General features: G+C 44.2%; 1 protein-coding gene across 1 annotated transcript; it reads left to right on the forward strand.

Annotated features, from left to right (window-relative positions):
• Positions 1 to 18,220: 18,220 nt before the first annotated feature.
• LOC145823832 (uncharacterized) lies at positions 18,221 to 18,811 on the forward strand. The gene has a single exon (XM_082923358.1). It carries the CDS (start codon positions 18,221 to 18,223, stop codon positions 18,809 to 18,811), a length of 591 nt encoding a protein of 196 aa, XP_082779484.1.
• The last annotated feature ends 679 nt before the right edge of the window (positions 18,812 to 19,490 follow it).

The raw sequence follows: 19,490 nt of genomic DNA on the forward strand, positions 1-19,490 counted from the left end.
ACGACCTGGACAGGACTGTGGCATCCGGGTTATCACCCCCAGGAATACCGGACTCAGACTCAGTTGAGCTGGAACCTGATTCCGACTCACAAGACTCGGTGGAATCAGATTCCGGCTCACTACCTGACCCGGCGCTATTCGACAAAAATCCCTCTTCGTATTGCCAAACGAGAGATGGTGCGATGGATGCATCCAAAATAGTTGATGGTAGGCCCGCAGCCATTTCATTCCCGATCATAGACACCGAGAAGTCATCCCCCAAGCACTTCTATTCGATCGGAGGATCTTAAAGTAGACATGCCAGTGCTACCCCCATTTCAAGTTCGGTGTCCTCAGATTCTATTTCCCCACTATGCTCAGCCTCGACTGTCGGGTCTGTCTGTTTTTCAGCAACATCATCCCCAGGTAATTGTTGGTCAAAGAAAATCTCGAACCCCGGTACGCGCTTCCTCTCCGCATTCAGCCACGGCTCCGGAAAACTACAAAATGGAAAATCTTCCCCCTCCCGGACGAAGCGTCCATTTAGGGTACCCTGGATGGGCCGGTGCATCAACTCAAAAGGCTTCCCCATCTGTTTCGCTCTGGCTCTTCCAGCCATTTCCTTTCCTTTCCTTACCCAATCCTCCTTGGTGGGCAGATAACCCAAGCCAAAGGTATGAGGGTTATGTGGCACTTCGGCCAATGCTGCGACGCCCTTCCGGCCACTCCTTCCTAACCCCATCCCGGGGATGTGTTGGAGTTTGTTCATGAGGTATACCGCTTGAGCACTGACATGTATCCCCTCGTTAGCAGCCATGATGTTTTGTATAACCCGAGCCTCAGCAAGGGTGAGACCTGATATAAACACGTCCTCCATGCCGTGCTCAATTTCTAAGACTGGTGTAGATACCTCTGAAGGTGGGTGGATCGATGAATTTTCGAAAACAATGGCTACTCCCTTTTCATAGGGGTATTTCACCATCTGATGCAGAGTGGATGAGACGGCCTTCACTCGATGCAGCCACGGCCTCCCCAAAAGCAGGTTGAAAGTTGCCGGAACTTCTAAGACATGGAAATATATCTCATGCTATCCTAGCCCAACTTTAGTCTGAATTTTTACCATCCCCATGACCTCTCTACTTGTGTTATCGTATGCCCGAATTACTTGGGCTGTTGGTAAAAAGTCCGCAGTTTTCAAGCCGATCGCATACGCTGTCCTTGCCGGGCAGACGTTGATGGCGGATCCAGTATCAACAAGAACCACCAATATCCATTTATTCTTACACTCCACGGAGATGTAGAGTGGTTTGTTATGGTTTGCCCCCTCAGGTGGCAGTTCCCTGTCAGAGAAAGTCAGCGTCGGGGTAGCCCCTCCCGGAAAAACTAATCCTACTAGCTGTTCTGGCGTGGTTTCTATCGAAAGCTTTGCCTTGTCCATGGCTGATAAGACAGCCTGTCTGTGCACTCGTGATGCCATAAGCAGTCCCCAGATGGAGATGTCTACTTGTATCTTTTTTAACTGTTTGAGCACAGCCTCCTCTTCAAGTTGTTTTTCTTTCTACTTCTCTGCCTCTTTATCTTTCCCAGACGCCTCTGGTTGATCTAGATGTGGGGGCTTGAAATACCGCCCACTCCTAGTCATATGATCGACTTCGCCGATGTACCAGGTATCATCTGGTTGGTTATTCCCCCAATCCTCATCCATGTGGGCAAGACATAAATCCTCATCTTCCCACCACATTCCGTCGGCAGCCGACAGACACCTGTCCGGCTCTGGTATGACTGTTCTTGTACTCGCGGTACCTTCCATTCCTATGTTCGCAGCATTCTCTGTTCCTGTGCACACAGCAATTTCAGTCCCCACATGGGCCTTTGTCTTTCTGATTCTCGCGGGATCTTCAAATCTTTCTTGTTCCGACCGTATCAACACAGCTGGGTACTCAATAATTCATGTATTCAGAATACAATAATCCTGAGCGAAATTCTTAACACTGGCGTTCTCCGACGATGTATTCTGTTCTCCGACTCTCTCGACTGTCACCGACATTCGTGCCCTTGCCAGACCCTGTCCTAGTTGGAACTCTTCCACCACATCCGGTTGATCATCCAACCACCCAGTAGCCTCTGCTGATTCCTCATAATCAAACCAGTTGACTGCTGCGCCCCCTGGATCTTGGTCACTGTAAAACTGGAGATTGGCAAGGTCCTCTTCCACAGCCCTTAAATCTTCTGTTCCCTGTCCCAGATTATCCCCTTGGATCACACACAGTTCTCCCCCTGTTGGCAATTCCACATCTGGCCCATCCTGGCCTATTGATGAAATGTAGTCACCCAGACCATATGTCTTCTCAATACGACTCCCAGATTCTGTAGACTCTAACTCAACAACCTTCTTCTCCTTTGGGATCTCCTCTCTCCTGTTCTCGATAGTCACCACCGTTGGCTTAGGTCGGGTCATGGAGATGTCCATCATGCACAAGTCGGTGCAGTCGGGAGGAATACCTCCGGCTTAGGCAGGTGGGAAGGAGTGATATAGATGCTAGGATCGTAAGGCACGACCCCAGTTTCGATGAAGTTGATCCTTTTAGGCGGTGGAGCTTGGTTATGTATGGGGAGAGGGTTTGTTGTAACAGTGGGTTTCTCGGGAGGCAGAATCACTCCGTTATCGATGAGATCTTGAATCTCATGACGTAATCGGAAGCATAGATCGGTGTCATGAACGTGCTGTTGGTGAAATGCGTAATATTTGGCTGGGTTGTGGGTAGGGGGAAGTCTTTCAGGTAAGGGCCGCGGTTCTAGGGGCTTCAAATGCCCTTTTCTGATTAAAACCCCCAGAGCTTTGGATAGGGGCATATACAGTGGAGCGAAGGTTCTTGTGTTTTTGGGTGGGTATTTGGCTGTTTGGGTATGGCTCTCGGACGTGCCGGAGAATGGCACAGCTGCCATGGTTCTTGGAGGGGGGTTTGTGGTGACCATGCTCACTTCGGAGGCTCTTGTAGTTGTAGTACCGCTCGGGCCTGCATTAGTGTTGCGGTTGAAAGTTCTTCGGGGTTACTCCCGGTCATTATCAATTAAGCCTTGCTTTAAGGCATCCTCAATCTGCACCCCCATTTCATGTAGATCAGAAAAGGTAGGGAAGGGGAGTACAATCATCTTTTGCATCAACTTCGGCTGAAGATTGCACACAATCATCCGAATCTGGTCTTTGTCTGTAGGCCTTAAGGTCATCATTGAAGCCTTGGCCCTCCATCTGGTCACGAATTCTGAGAAACTCCCTTTAGGCTCTTGCCTTGTTGTCTCGAGATCACGGGTTGTAATCACGATTTGTGTATTGTATGAGTATTGCACAATGAAGGCCTCGGCCATCTCGTCCCAGCTTCTCTTGACATCATCTTCTAATTTGGCATACCATATGGCCGCCACACCCGACAGGGTTCGGCCGAACAGAGACAGCTTCTGAAGTCTGCTGAGGCCCATTGGCCTTAAGATGTCTGAAAACAGTCTCAGGTGCACCATGGGGTCCCCGAACCCATCAAATCAATCAATGTGCGGCATTTTGAATCTGTCAGGCAGCGTCATAGCTGCGTCGGTATATCCATCTTTGATGTTAGGGATGGTCTTGACTCCTTGGGATCTCTTGAACAGCTTTTCGAGCTTGCTCAACTTCAATGCTGTGGGGTCTGTCTCGAACTCAAAGGGAGAGTCCGGTAGGTTAGTGGGTGTTTTGGATAACTGAGGTTGGATTTGGGGTAGGATCGGGGATAGAGGTGGTCCCGTGGGAATGTCCGTATCATTCTGAACATTAGCTGTCTCCCCGGGGGTTGGAATTCCTGGCGGGAGAGGAACTTGCTGCGAAGCAGATGCTCCGGTTTGCTGCTGTAACCTCACGATTAACTCTACTTGTTCATTCATGACCGTGGCCTGCTACTTGGCGAACTCTGCCTGTCGGACAGCATCCTGCTGCATCATTTTCATACTCTCTTGGAGCTGGTGCACCATCTCCTCTAAATTGGCCATACTGTTCTGCTCTGACTGAATTATCGGTATATGTTCCCTTTCTGTGGGAGAAGCAGAATCCTGATCCCTACTGTACACAGGTGGGGTAGACAAAGCCCTCTGTACTGACTGTTGAACTGATGCCCACTGCCTAGCCGTCCTCCGTCTAGTAACCAGGGGTAGAGAGTGGTACACCGGTTGTCCGTCTACCAGATCCTCAGATCGATGGAGTCGACAACCTCTAGTCCAGAGTGCTTGGGGAATATCTACTGGGTCAGAAGCAATTGTGCTTGACTACCTAGTAAAAAGATAAATAAAGCGTATAAATAAACAGACAATTGGACAGCATAACAACGTAAAATAAACACAACACACGGCTGGGTATCAAAACAAATTGCCAACAAGCTAAATGTACTGTTCCTTAATCACTGATCCCTGTGTCCAAATCGTTGCCCCTAAGTCTGAATCTGATACCCGTAGATGACTGATTCCCAAAAACACCGATGCCCGCAAGCCTGACACTCAAACTTGCGAACTGATATGTGTGTTCCCTGCATAGATACACTCAAAAAACACATTGCAAGTAAAAGAGAGCCAAAGCACCCCAAAGTTGGGGTAGGGTTTCCCTGTCCTATTTTGTCAGGAGCTAGGGTTCCACTATGCACACAGCAGTTTTCAAACAACCTAATATCGGGTAAGCAACCTGTCCTAGTTTGGAATAGTCACTATGGATTTCGATATGCACTAGGTCGAATGGTCGAAAAGGGTGCCCCGGTAGAACCGGGGTTTGTGTTCCCATACTGTCAGAGCCAACAACCGGTCAGCGTTATGGCATGCTTTGACAAAGTCAAGCCTTCGACAAACCGTTCAAGAATGGCAGATGGCAAACACGGTGTCCTAGGCGCACCAATGCACATGCAATGCAAAAAGAGACATAAATGAAATCAAAACAGGATATCACGAGTTCGAGTCAAGCTCTCTAAGTCCCCAGCAGAGTCGCCAGAAACTATAGATGTCCCCGAACGCCCCGGGAGGACGAGTCCCGTTCTGTTCGTTTTGGGCTCACTACAGTTCAGGACTCTCAAATTGTCACGGTTCTTAATCTGAACCAAAGAGTCCAAATCCGGCAAATCGTTTTGAGAAAAAAAGATTTTTAGAAAAGAAGTGCCAAACATGGACTGCTTTGCCAGATACAGAGTCGCCACCTAAATATTTTATTTTGGGAAATTTAGGAAACCCTGACTCGGTGCCAAAGGCCACGTGTCCATCATCACCAAAGTTGCCTCAGCTCGGGAGCTTGGGTACGATTGGGGAAGGTCAGCTATGAGCACCCCCTCTCGCCCGATCCGAAAATCGGCCTCTACTAACCATGATATCCGATTTTGAAAATGTTATGTGTTTTTATTCCGGTTATTAGCCTAGAATTACTACGTTATGTGCATAGCAAACAAGTATAGACCAAATCGCCTAAATTGGAACGAAACATTTCATGCTTGTTTTGAAAATGGTTTGCTACTCGCAAGTAGGCTAAAAATGTAGATTTCGCCACCCTCGAGTGGACTTTAGAAAAGATGATTTCCACTATCTGGTGGGCTTAAAACTCACAGTTTTAATGCGTTATTCCAATTTAGGTAATTCGACCTCCACCCACAGGCATTCAAGCAGTTATGTCACATAAGCAGCTAGCCTCATGGTAATCATGCTATTATGGCAACAGTCACACGCATGCGGTATGCTAAAACATAAATGCTTACCTAGTACTCCGAGCCAAAACAAAAGCTAGTTAGTAATCAATGCATGATCCTAGCTCATGTTAAGATGGCTAATGCAACACATACAAGATGCAACTACAATAGGCTCGGCTATTCTAAGATGGCATGTGATGATGCTACGACTAACATGTATTCAACTTTGGAATTGAAATACAAATGCAATTAGTATGATGCGCCGAGCCCGGTGCATGTAAGACAAATGCATGGATGCACGCATGCTATCATACTGTATGCTAATTGAAACATGCCCTAGGCTAACCATCGAAAGCTAGTAAATAAAAGGGAAGAAAGATGTGGGGTTGGGAGACATACACACACTCACGCACACTTATTACACAATTGCCCTCACTCGGAGGGTCCAAATAAATATTACAGTCCGAATAAATAATACTAAATTAATTATTACAAAATTTCTAATTAATTAACAAATTAAATGCAGAAAGAAGGTGGCCACAGCCCCGTCTCGGGATGCGTGAATGATGCATGCTCGACTCATCTTGCCTGGAAACTCGCTGCCATAGCACCGTTGCCTCTGTTTACACTGCCTTGCCCCTCTAAAAATTCTAAAAGTCCCCAGAACTGCTCCTTGAGCGTTGTGGAATATTACCGGCCAAAAGAATATACTACCGGCCATGGGAATACTCTCACCGGCTAAATATTGTGCTCTCGGCCAAACATTATTTGCCGGTCGGCACTCAACACTGCCGGTCGGCCAAATATTCCTGCTGAAACCTGCAGTTGACAGCAGCAGAGGGCAAGCAGTGTATGGCATGGAATTTTCAAGCAAATGTATACATGGACACACTCCCTATCATGCAAGGGACTCAAGGGAGCATGACCCTCAACCCTCGGGCCATCAATTGCGCATTTCGACGCATGATGGCCTAAGAGGCCAAGTTTGCAATTCAATGTGAATGAATGCAACAAAAGAGATGAGTGCCAACACCCTATCATATTGAAGTCAAGGGCATTGGCTACCAAGGGTTGAGATGTGTTTCGTCACCTGGAGTACGGACACTCCTCACCCCTCAAGTTTGGTTTGACACCCCAAACCAAACAATGCAATGTATGTATACAAACTTGGCTCAAAGATGCAACATGAGGCTAAGATGCAAAACATGCCAAATGTGATGCAAGCTAAACATGCAAATGTACAATGCTAGGCATGTTAGATGCAATGCAATGCAATCAAACATGTAAGCTAAGGCATGAAATGCAACTAGCTAATAATATGCAAGCATGCAAGTATGATACAATGCAAACATGAAACCAATGCAACGTGATCATGCAATGGTGGACCTAAGACACAAAGGGCTGACCTCAACCCACTCCCAAAATAGTAACCAAAAATGCCAAAAAGGATGGATAAATGTTCACGCAAACATGCATACTAATAGGCCTAAAACAAGGAGCATTCTACTACAACTACCCCAAACACTCATGACATGCATCATGCAACCAAAAACAGAGTTTTAATGTACCAAAATAAGTCCCAAAACCCACTGTTATGGCAACTCAAAGCCTAAAACACATAGGCATGTACAATGCTCATTTCAAGGCACAACAAAGCAACTCCCCTAAAGCATGAAAGAGATGATGAGTGTATGTATACAAGCATGATTTATGGACTGAAACATGGTCCCTAATGATTCCAAATCATGAAAATAAGCTAGGCTCAGCATGCTAGAGACCCGCATGCTCAAGGCTCACAAGCCAAAATGCAAAGAGGCTACCCTAAACATGGCAAATATGACTAAAACAGCCCCCAACAGTCCTTGAGCATGGCAAAATAATGCTAAGACCTTCATGGAGTTAAGCTAGAGCATACAAGAATCATGGCCTAAATGCATGGCTTACTTCTAGGCAAAATGGGGGAATACAAAGCAAGTATATTATGCATGCAAGGGGCCTTTAATCCGACCAAAGACAGAGGGAAGATATCCCCAAATAACACCCAAAAACCTCTGAAATGGAGCTAAGAACAACTGATCATGCATGCTATCCTTATGAGCCAAAGATGCAAACAAAAGAGAGACCAAGGGAGAGGGGTGTCCCTCCCCTATGCAAGACCTCAAAGCCCCTTCTTCACCACTGAAAATCCACTGGATTTCAGTGGTGAGAAGGCCAATACACATGAGGTTCCTAAGCTTAGCAAAGAGAGCACCAAAAGGGCCAAACAAGGCCTAAGAGGGGGAGATCGACCCCCAACACCAAAACAACCTTAATGAAGTATCTTAAGCATGCAAATACAACACTTTTTTCAGTTATACACAAAGTCTAAAACAATGAGCAAGATAGGAAAAAGTCTAGTGCAAGATTGGGGAATCTAAAGTAAAAAAGTTACCCTTGAAGAACCCTTGATGAACAGTAAGTGCAGCCTTCTTCTTTTGATCAAAACCAGTCCAAAACCTCAAGAACAAACCCTCAATGTCTCTCAAAGTTGAAGTAAGGAGTAATGCTATGTGTTTTAGTGCAAAACTAAGAACAAACACACACTTTAGGCCCTCAAACACACACAAAATAAAGAGAGAGAGGGAGATATAGTGAGAGAGAATGATATATATCAGATATATATGTGTATAGGTCTGGTTTTTTGCTGAACCAAACAAAGGAGGAGGAGGGGCTCTTGTATAGGCAAGGTAATTGGCCAAAGCTTCTAAGGGAAGCTACTCAAAAGGGTCAAGGCTTACAAGGGAAGCCAAGCTAAGGGTGCAAGGCTTCCTGAGGAAGCTTGGACAGCTGGCAAGCTTCTTGAGGAAGCTTTGACAAAGGGTCAAGCTTCCTCCAGAAGCTTTGACCAAAAGGGTGCAAAAAGGGCAAAACAGCCACCTGTATGCCCCGGGGCAGGTTTGGTGCATTCCAGCTGGCACAGCTGGCATGCACCATGCCTGAAAAAGGTAAAGAGGTTCTACCGGCCAGAAAAGGAGGGCACCAGCCAAACAGATGACCGGTCGGCCATACTGAGTGCCGACCGGCCAATGGTATAATTCACCAATGGCCGGTAGCCTCAAAACATGGCCGGCGGCCTCAAACCAAGGCCGGTGGGTGTCAGGGGTAGCTAACAAGCTACTTTCTACCCTCAGAAGCAAAAACACAAGTGTTTGGTGCAAAACCAAGCATAGAACAGTCGAGTTGAGAGATCCTGAGGCAAGGCGCGTAGCCGAGACCTCCGGGAACTCAAAACGAAACACAAACATGAGTAATGACCGAGTGTTCGAGCGGTGACGTCCAAGTCTTGAGGACGGTCAAAAATGGGGTGTCTACCCTGGGCCATGATCTCGGCCTGTTGTTTGGCAAACTCATCTCGGCGAGCAGCGTCCTGCTGCATGGTTCTCATGGTCTCCTGCATCTGACGTATCATTTCTTCCACTCCTGTCGGTACCGCCATACTGCCCTGATATCTCTGAAATATCGGAAGGTCTAACTCGGGAGTATCCTCAGAAAGTTCAACCTGACTGTTCAAAGTCCACCGATCTGGCAATCTCTACTCAGATACACTGCATCTTCTCGGCCTCTGTCTGATAACCGGGGGTGGAGAGTGGAACACTGGTTGTCCGTTGACTAGATCCTTAGATCGATTGAGTTGGCGGCCTCTTGTCCAGAGTGCTTGGGGAATATCTGCTTGGTCTGAAGCAATTGTGCTAAACTACCCCTAGCAAAAAGATAAATAAAGCAATAATAAGGGAATAAACGAGCAGACAAACGGACAGCATAACAGCATAAATAAACACAACGCACAGTCAGGTATAATTAACACGCAATTGATACACTGTTCTCAAAGACTGATCATTACTCCCAAATCACTGTTCCCGAAGCTGAATCTGATACCCGCAGATAACTGATTCCCAGATACTGATAGTGGTGCCCTCAGGCCTGGTTCTCAGATTTGCAAACTGATACGTGCATTCCCTGTAGAGGCCAACTCTAAAGCACATAACAGATAAGTGAGAGCCAAAACACCCCTATGTTGGGGTAGGGTTTCCCTGTCCTATTTTGTCAGGAGCTAGGGTTTCACTACGCACGCAGCGATTTCAAACAACCTAGCATCGGGTAAGCAACCTGTCCTAGTTTGGAATGGTCACTACGGATTTCGATATGCACTAGGTCGAATGGTCAAAAAGGGTGCCCCGGTAAAAACCGGGGTTTGTGTTCCCATACTGGTAGAGCCCGCAACCGGTCAGCCTTATGGTCATGCCTTGACAAGACAAGCCTCCGGCAAACCGTTCAGGAATGGCAGATGGCAAACACGGTGTCCTAGGCGCACCAATGCAAATGCAATGCAAAGAAACACATAAGTGTAGTCAAAACAAGATATCATGAGTTCGAGTCAAGTTCTCTGACTCCCCAGCAGAGTCGCCAGAAACTGTAGACACGCCCGAACGCCCCGGGAGGATGAGTCCCGTTCTGTTCATTTGGGCTCACTATAGTTTGGACTCTCAAATTGTCACGGTTCTTAATCTGAACCAAAGTGTCCAAATCCGGCAAATTGTTTTGAGAAAAATAGATTTTTAGAAAAGAAGTGTCAAACATGGACTGCTTTGCCAGATACAGAGCCGCCACCTAAATATTTTATTTCGGAAAATTTAGGAAACCCTGACTCGGTGACGAAGGCCACGTGTCCGTCATCACCAAAGTTGCCTCGGCTCGGGAACTTGGGTACGATTGGAGAAGGTCAGCTATGAGCACCCCTCTCGCCCGATCCGAAGATCGGCCTCTACTAACCATGATATCTTGTTTTGAAAACATTATATGCTCTTATTCCGGTTATTAGCCTAGAATTACTATGTTATGCGCACAGCAAACAAGTATAGACCGAATTGCCTAAATTGGAACAAAACATTTCATGTTTGTTTTGAAAATGGTTTGCTACTCGCAAGTAGGCTGAAATGTAGATTTTGCCACCCTCAAGTGGGCATTAGAAAAGATGGTTTTGTCACTATCCAGTGGGCATAATACTAACAGTTTTAGTGCATCATTCCAATTTAGGTAATTCAACCTCCATCCACAGGCACTCAAGCAGTTATATCACATAAGCAGCTAGCCTCATGGTAAGTATGCTGTCATGGCAACACTCACACACATGCAAGGATGCTAAAGCATGAGAACTTACCGAGTACTCCGAGCCAAAACAGAAACTAGTTAGTAATCATATGCATGATCCTAGTTCATGTTAAGATGGCTAATGCAACACATGCAAAATGCAACTAAGATAGGCTCGGCTAATCTACAATGACATGTGAGATGCTACAACTAACACGTATTCAATTTGGAATTGAAGTACAAATGCAGTTAGAATGATGCGCCAAGCCCGGTGCATGCAAAACGAATGAATGGATGCAAACATGCTATCATGCTGTATGCTAATTGAAACATGCCCTAGACTAACCATCGAAAGCTAGTAAATAAAAGAGAAGAAAGACGTGGGGTTAGAAGACATGCACACACTCACGCACACTTATTACAAATACGCCCTCACTCGGAGGGATCGAAAGAATAATACAGTCCGAATAATGAATCAACTATCCTAGCTAGTTAATTATTGCAGACCCTTAATTAATTAACAAATTAATTACAAAATAAACTAAATGTGAAGCTTAAAGAGGCTGTCGCAGCTCTGCCTTGGAATGCACGAATGATGCATGCTTGACTCGCCCCGCTCGGAAACTCGTTGCCATAGCGCTGTTGCCTCTATTAACACTGCCATGCCCCTTAGAAAATTCTGAAAGTCCCCAGAACTGCTCCTTTAGTGTTGTGAAATGTTACCGGCTGAAGGAATATGATACCGGCCATGGGAATACTTTCATCGGCTAAATATTGTGCTCTCGGCCAAAAATTCTTTGCCAGTCGGCACTCAACACTGCCGGCCGGCCAAATCTTCCTGCTGAAACCTGCAGTTGACAGCAGCAGAGGGCAAACAGTGTATGGCATGGAATTTTCAAGCAAATGTATGCATGGACACATTCCCTATCATGCAATGAACTCCAGGGAGCATGGCCCTCGACCCTCGGGCCATCAATTGCGCATTTCGATGCATGATGGCCTAAGAGGCCAAGTTTGCAACTTGATGTAAATGCATGCAACAAACAAATGGGTGCCAATACCCTATCATATTGAGATCAAGGACATCGGCGACCGAGGATTGAGACGCGTTACGTCATTTTGAGTACGAACGCACCTCAATTCTCATGTTTGGTTTGACACCCCAAACCAAACAATGCAATGCGTGTATACAAATATGGCTCAGGCATGTAAGAGGGCTCGAGTATGCAAACATGCCAAATGTAATGCAAACCAAGCAGGCAAACATGCAATGTGATGCAAACTATCGTACAATGATATGACACGAAATGCAATTAGCTAAACAACATGCAAGTGGGCAAACATGCTATAATGTAAACACGAAACCAAAATAATGTAACATGGTTATGCAATGGTGGACTTGAACCAAAGGGGCAAACCTCAACCCACCCCAAAATAGTGACCAAAAAGTGGTGCAAGAGAGCGCAAGTCATGTATGCAAGCATGCACACACCAAGGTCCATCATCCAAGCGTAGAAGGGGACAACTCTAAGCACACGTAAAGACAATATACTTGGACATTAAACACTCATGTTAAACTCTGAAAAGCATGCAAAAGATGACACCAAAACATGCTAGGGAATGGATGTGAAAAAGGAAGCATTCAAGGCCACAAAAAGTAGTATTCTACTACAACCAACCCAACCACTCCTGGCATGAATCATGCAACCCAAGACAGAGTTTTAATGCATCAAAATATGCCCCAATACCCACTGATATGGCAACCCAAAACCCCAAACACATAGGCATGTACAAAAGCCCAAACATGGAGCATAAGACCACACCTCTTTAAGGCATTAAAAGGGGAACAAATGCAAGCATGTAAGCATCAAACATGGAGTGAAATGACCTAATAAGTGATTCCAAATCACTAAAATAGTCTAGCCAATACATGCTAATGACTCACACACCCGATACCAACGTGCTAGAATGCAAAGGGGGCCATACAAAACATATCAAATACGACCAAGCCAGCACCTAACAGACCTCAATCATGATAAATAATGACCAAAAGCTTCACAAAGCTAGGTAGAAATATGCAAGCATGAGGGTTTAATGGCTAGGTGCATTTCTAGGCAAAATGGGGGAATACAAAGCAAGTGTATTAAGCATGGGAGAGGCCATTAATCTGACCAAAAATAGAGACATATTATGACCAAACAACACCTAAAAACCTCTGAAATGGAAGCAAAAACAACCAAGCACATATGCTACCCTTATGAGGCCAAAGTATGCACAAATGAGACACAAAGGGGAGAGGGGTGTCCGTCCCCTATGCAAGACTTCAAACCCTCTTCTTCACCACTGAAAATCCTCTAGATTTCAGTGGTGAGAAGGCCAATACACCAAAGTAACCAATGCTTAACAAAGGAAGCACAAAAGGGCCAAACAAGGCCTTAGAGGGGGAGGTCGTCCCCCAACACCAAAACAACCTTAATGAAGTATCTTAAGCATGAAAATACAAGACTTTTTTCAGTTATACACAAAGTCTAAAATAGTAAGAAAGATAGGCTAAAGGCTAGTGCAAGATTGGGGAATGTAAAGTAAGTAATGTTACCCTTGAAGAACCCTTGAAGAATAGCAAGCTCAGGCCCCTTCTTGTGATCAAAATCAACTCAAACCTTCAAGAACAAACCCTCAAGGCCTCCCAAGTTGAAGTATGGTGTAATAGTGTGTGTCTTAGTGCAATACTATGAACTAAACACACTTTTAGGCTATAAAACACACACAAAATGAAGAGAGAGAGGAAGATATAGAGAGAGAAAGTGTATATCAGATATATATATATATATATATATTTTTTGCTCTGGTTTTTTGCTCAACCAAGACAAAGGAAGGGGGAGGCTCCTTATATAGACAACGGAAAGACCCCAAGCTTCTTAGAGAAGCTATTGCAAAAAGGTTAAAAGAACCAAGCTTCCAATGGAAGCTACCCTAAAGGTGCAAGCTTCTTGAGGAAGCCAAGACAAGGGATCAAGGCTTCCTCAAGAAGCCTTGAGCAAAGGGTGCAAAAAAAGGGGTCAAAGGTGGAAAACAACCACATATATGCATGGGGCAGGTCTTGTGCATTCCAGCTGGCACAGCTGGCATGCACCATGCCTGACAAAAGCAAAAAGGTGGTACCGGCCAGAAAAGGAGGTCGTCGGCCAAACATATGGTCGGCCGGCCACACAAAATGCCGACCGGCCAATGGTATATTTCACCAATGGCTGGTAGCCTCAAAACATGGTCGATGGCCTCAAGCCATGGCCGGTGGGTGCCAGGGGTAGCCAACAAGCTACTCTCTTCCCTCAGAAACAAAAAACACAAGTGTTTGGTGCAAAACCAAACACAGAATAGTCGAGTTGAGAGATCTTGAAGCAAGGCGAGCAGCCGAGACCTCCGGGAACTCAAAACAAAACACGAACGTGGGTAATCACCAAGTGTTCCATCGGTGATGTCCAAGTCTTGAGAACGGTCAAAAATGGGGTGTCTACATTAGGTTGCGCGTGTAGTAATCATTGATACACATATTTATGCTTACTTATGCATTTTTGAATGTATTATAACTAACCATTATATAGATCATGGTGAGGACAAGGATAGATGATCCGGGAGATGCTACCACTGTACGATTGGATAGAATGGAAAGGATGATTATGGAGATGGCAGAAACTTTGAGGCAACAACAGCCACAACCACCACCACCAATACCTGTACCACCGCCAAAGGTGTAAGACTACCAAGCTGAAGATCGAACAATTACACTCACGAAGGAAATCAAAAAGATGAGGCCACCCTCATTCAAAGGAGAAATCGAACCAATGAAAGCAGAAGCATGGGTATTGGGTATAGAAAAGTTATTCGAGGTTTTTCCTTGTATTGAGGCCCAAAAAGTGCAACTTGCTGCCTTCACTCTTGAAGATGAGGCACGGAGGTGGTGGATGCTCACAAGAACTGCACATCAAGGGCTAACATGGGTTAGATTTTGGGAGCTATTCTATGACAAGTATTTTCCTCAAAATATGCGAGATAAGAAAGTAATGAGTTTGAGACCTTGAGACGGGAAAACAGGACTGTTGCAGAGTATGAGGCATAATTTTCCGAATTGGCCCGTTTCGCAGCACATATGGTGGATATGGACTACAAGAAGGCAAGAAAGTTTGAAGGTGGGTTACGGACTACTATTCTCGACCAGATTAATATGTTGAAACTACCTACGTATGTCGATGTGTTGGAAAGGGAAGTGATCGCTGAAGGTAATGTTGCCGCTCAAAGCCGGGTCTCAGAATAGAAAAGAAAAAGACAGAATACCCAAACCTCAAGGGGTTCAGTGACACCGCCAAGTAAGAAATTGAATTCAGGAACTTCTAGTATATCTGCCTCTACCCGTGACTCTGCACCAATTTGTCTGGATTGTGGAAAGAGACACCGTGGGATTTGTTATCGGGTAACAGGGACATGCTTCAGGTATGGCAAGACAAGTCATTTGGCAAGAGAATGTTTGCAAAAGAATCAACAAAATGGGAATAGAATCACCGCAAGTTCAGGAGGATCAACCCCTACCCCAACTACAAAGGCAACTACGAAACACACCAACGCTATGGACACCACCAAACAAGGAAGGGTATTTGTGCTAATTTCAGGTGACGTGCAAAATGCCGAGGCTGTGGTATCAGGTACATTTTCTATTAATGGTCATTTCGCACATGTGTTATTTGATTCAGGCTCTACCCATTCCTTTGTATCAAAAGCATGTGCTAGTCATTTAAATAGGCCAATGGAACCACTACCTTATGTTTTGTGTGTATTTTCACCTTCGGGGGAGTCCATGGTATGTGCATCTATTTATTTTGCATGTGAAATCCTAATCGGGGATGTTTGGGTAGATGCCAACTTGCTGCCTCTAGATATGGCTTATTTTGACATAATTTTGGAGATGGATTGGTTAAGCAAGTATCATGCGACTATAGATTGTGTGTCAAAACAAGTTACTTTCCAACTTCCATGACAATCTGAGTTTAGTTCGCCCACCCTACCTGATTTCTGCAATGAAGGTGTGTAAGTTACTACAAAGGGGTTGTCAGGGGTATTTTGTGTAGTTATTTGGGTGAACAACCAGTGGACAGGGGCATTGATGCAATTCCAATTGTATGGGACTTTTCGGATGTTTTTCAAGAAGAGTTACCGAGAGAGCTTATTGATCGTGAAATTGAGTTTACAATTGATATTGTGCCAGGAACTCAGCCCATTTCTAAGACCCCTTATAGAATGTCTCCCGCTAAAATAAAAGAGTTGAAGGTTCAACTGCAAGACCACCTTGACAAAGGATTCATTCGCCCGAGTACTTCTCCTTGGGGCGCACCAATCCTTTTTGTAAAGACGAAAGATGGGACCCTTCGGTTGTGTGTAGATTATAGGGAGCTCAATAAAGTAACTATAAAGACTAAATATCTTTTGCCCTGGATTGATGATGTGTTTGATCAATTACAGCGTGCACAAGCCTTCTCTAAAATAGATTTGTGGTCTGGGTATCACGAACTAAAGGTTAAAGCTGAGGATATCGTGAAAACTGCCTTCCGGACCCATTACGGGCATTATGAATTTTTAGTTATGCCATTTGAGGTCACTAATGCACCAGCGGCCCTCATGGATTTGATGAACCGAGTTTTTAAGCCCTACTTGGATGACTTTGTAGTTGTGTTTATTGACGACATTCTCATTTACTCAACAAGTATGGAAGCTCATGAAAACCATCTGCGGTTAATTCTTCAGACTTTGCGGGATAAGAGACTGTATGCAAAATTAAAGATATGTGAATTTTGGCTACATGAAGTGGGATTTTTAGGACATGTGGTAACGAATGAGGGTGTTGTTGTTGATCCACACAAGATCGAAGCTATTATGAATTGGTCGATGCCTATTAATGTGTTAGAGGCGCGTAGCTTCTTGGGGTTAGCTGGGTACTACCGAAGATTTGTTAAATATTTTTCCAAAATTGCTATGCCATTTACTCAATTAACTCAGAAAGGTGTTATGTTTGAATGGTCAAAACAACAAGAATATGCCTTTCAAGAGTTGAAGACAAAGTTGACTACAGCACCTGTTCTGGCCTTACCGTCTGGTAATGAGGGATTTGAAATTTATAATGATGCTTCTCTCAAAGGTTTGGGTTGCATACTTATCCAAAATGGGAAGGTTATTGCCTACGCCTCTCGTCAACTTAAACCCCATGAAAAGAATTATCCCACACACGACCTTGAGCTCGCTGCAGTGGTCTTTGCTTTGAAAATATGGCGTCATTACCTATATAGAACTAAATGTGAAGTTTACACTGATCATAAAAGTCTTAAGTACTTCTTCACCCAAAAGGAATTAAATATGCGTCAGAGGCAGTGGTTAGAGCTTATTAAAGATTATGACCTACAATTCCATTAGCACCTTGGTAAAGCTAATACAGTTGCAGATGCCCTTAGCCGAAAGAGTACATGGAATTTGGCAAGTTTGCTAACGAGGCAGAAGGAGCTGCAATGTGACTTGGAAGGAATGAATGTAAAAATTGTGTTACATAATCAAAGTGGGATAATAGCAACGATATCAGCCCAACTGGCATTTATGGAAGAAATTAAACAACGGCAACTGGAAGATGAATTTCTACAGAAAATTTGTGATGAAATGAAAATAAAACCAAGGCCCGAGTTCGTAATTGAAAATTTGGTATTGAAATTCCAGGCTAAATGGTGTGTTCCCAATGTGCCAGAAATCAATAGGAGAATCATGGAGGAAGCACATAGCTCCAAATTTGCAATGCATCTGGGTAACACAAAAATGTACCACGATTTGAAGTAGAATTTTGGTGGCCTGGTATGAAGAGGGAAATTGCAGAATCTGTCTCGAAATGTTTGCAATGTCAACAGGTAAAGGTGGAGCACCAGAGACCAGCAGGTTTAATCCAGCCCCTCCCGATTTTGGAATTGAAGTGGAAACATTTAACCATGGATTTTATCGTGGGTTTGCCGCGAACTTCTCGGGGCATGAATTCTATATGGGTGATTGTTGATAGACTAACTAAGTCAGCTTATTTTCTACCAATAAAGACTCACTACAAGGCAGATAAATTGGCTACAATTTATGTGGATGAAATTGTGCGATTACACAGTGTTCCAGTTTCAATCGTGTCCGATAGAGATCCAAAGTTTTTATCAAGATTTTGGCGAAGTCTACAGAATGCTTTAGGAACAAAATTGAAATTTAGTACAACCTTGCACCCTCAAATAGATGGTCAATCTAGGAGGACCATACACACACTGGAAGACATGCTTCAAATGTGTGCATTGGACTTCAAAGGAAGTTAGGAAACTCATCTACTGTTGACGGAATTCGCATACAACAACAGTTACCACTCGAGTATAGAAATGGCACCCTATGAAGCTCTATATGGAAGAAAATGTCGCTCTCTCGTGTGTTGGACTGAAGTCGGTAACCAATCGTTGTTTGGGCCAGAGATTGTGCAATTGACAGCGATGAAAATTAAAACTATTCAAGAAAGGTTAAAAACCGCACAAAGTAGACAAAAGAGTTATGCAGATCAACGGCGAAGAGACTTAGATTTCGAAGTGGGAAATCATGTTTTTGTGAAAGTCACACCAATCAAGGGACACTTAAGATTTGGAAAAAACGGTAAGTTAGCAACCCAGTATGTTGCTCCGTTTCTAACCCTGGAAAGAGTAGGTCTAGTAGCCTATCGTGTTGCCCTTCCACTGAATATGGAACAAGTGCATAATATATTTCACATGTCAATGTTACGAAGTTATCTTCAAGATCCGTCCCATCTTACAGATCATCAACATGTTTCCTTAGATGATAATTTGATTTATGAAGAGAAACCAATTCAGATTCTAGATCAACAAATGGAGCAACTACGAAGTAAAGTAATTCCTATGGTGAAAGTGGAATGGCAAGAACATTATGGAAAAGAAGCAACTTGGAGAGACAGGAGGAAATGAGACAATAGTACCCAGAATTATTCCCAGCCTAAGTTAAAACAAGGTTGGGGGACCAAACTTATTTAAGGGGGGAAAGAGTGTTGTAACTCGACCCTCTTATATGCGTTACATTTCTTTAGTTACCTGAATACTTACTTATTCAATGTGAAATTCCATGCAGAATTATGCTTACATGTGTGAATTGTTTGATCATGTTTTTCTATTTGTTGATTATTGGAACACATTTGCCAAAATTAAGATGTTAACTTGGAAATTTAAAGCCGCAGAGGTGCAATAAACTGAAATTGAGTATGTGAACATGCTAGTGGGAATTTTTATAGCTACTTGGGAAGTTTAATTGAAAATTTATTTTGTCAGATTCACTAAGGCTCGTTTGGCAAGTCTAGAAGCTAAAGACCTATGTTATATAAGGCCCTTTTTGAACTCATCTCTTTATATATATTGAGTGGAAATTCTGGAGAGCACCTAAGAGAGAGAGAAAGAAGAGAAAAGGAAGGGAGCAAGGAAAAAAATTTGGAGATTGAAGCAATTGTTGGATGAAAGTAAAGATTAGCTCCCAAGGCATGTGAGAAATTAGCTAAACTACTCTTGATCCTCCATCTTTTCTTTCGAATGAAGCCTTGGGATAAAGTTCTAGGGTTTATGGATTATTATCATAGCTTAACTTATTCCATGGGCT

Source organism: Camellia sinensis, chromosome 4 (genome assembly GCF_055761805.1).
Source record: "Camellia sinensis isolate YWXY chromosome 4, ASM5576180v1, whole genome shotgun sequence".
In the NCBI taxonomy this organism is placed as follows: Eukaryota; Viridiplantae; Streptophyta; class Magnoliopsida; order Ericales; family Theaceae; genus Camellia; species Camellia sinensis.

Bases quoted from the DNA above. Each gene is read 5' to 3' on its own strand.
- LOC145823832 (XM_082923358.1), top strand. From the start codon at position 18,221: ATGGCACCCTATGAAGCTCTATATGGAAGAAAATGTCGCTCTCTCGTG.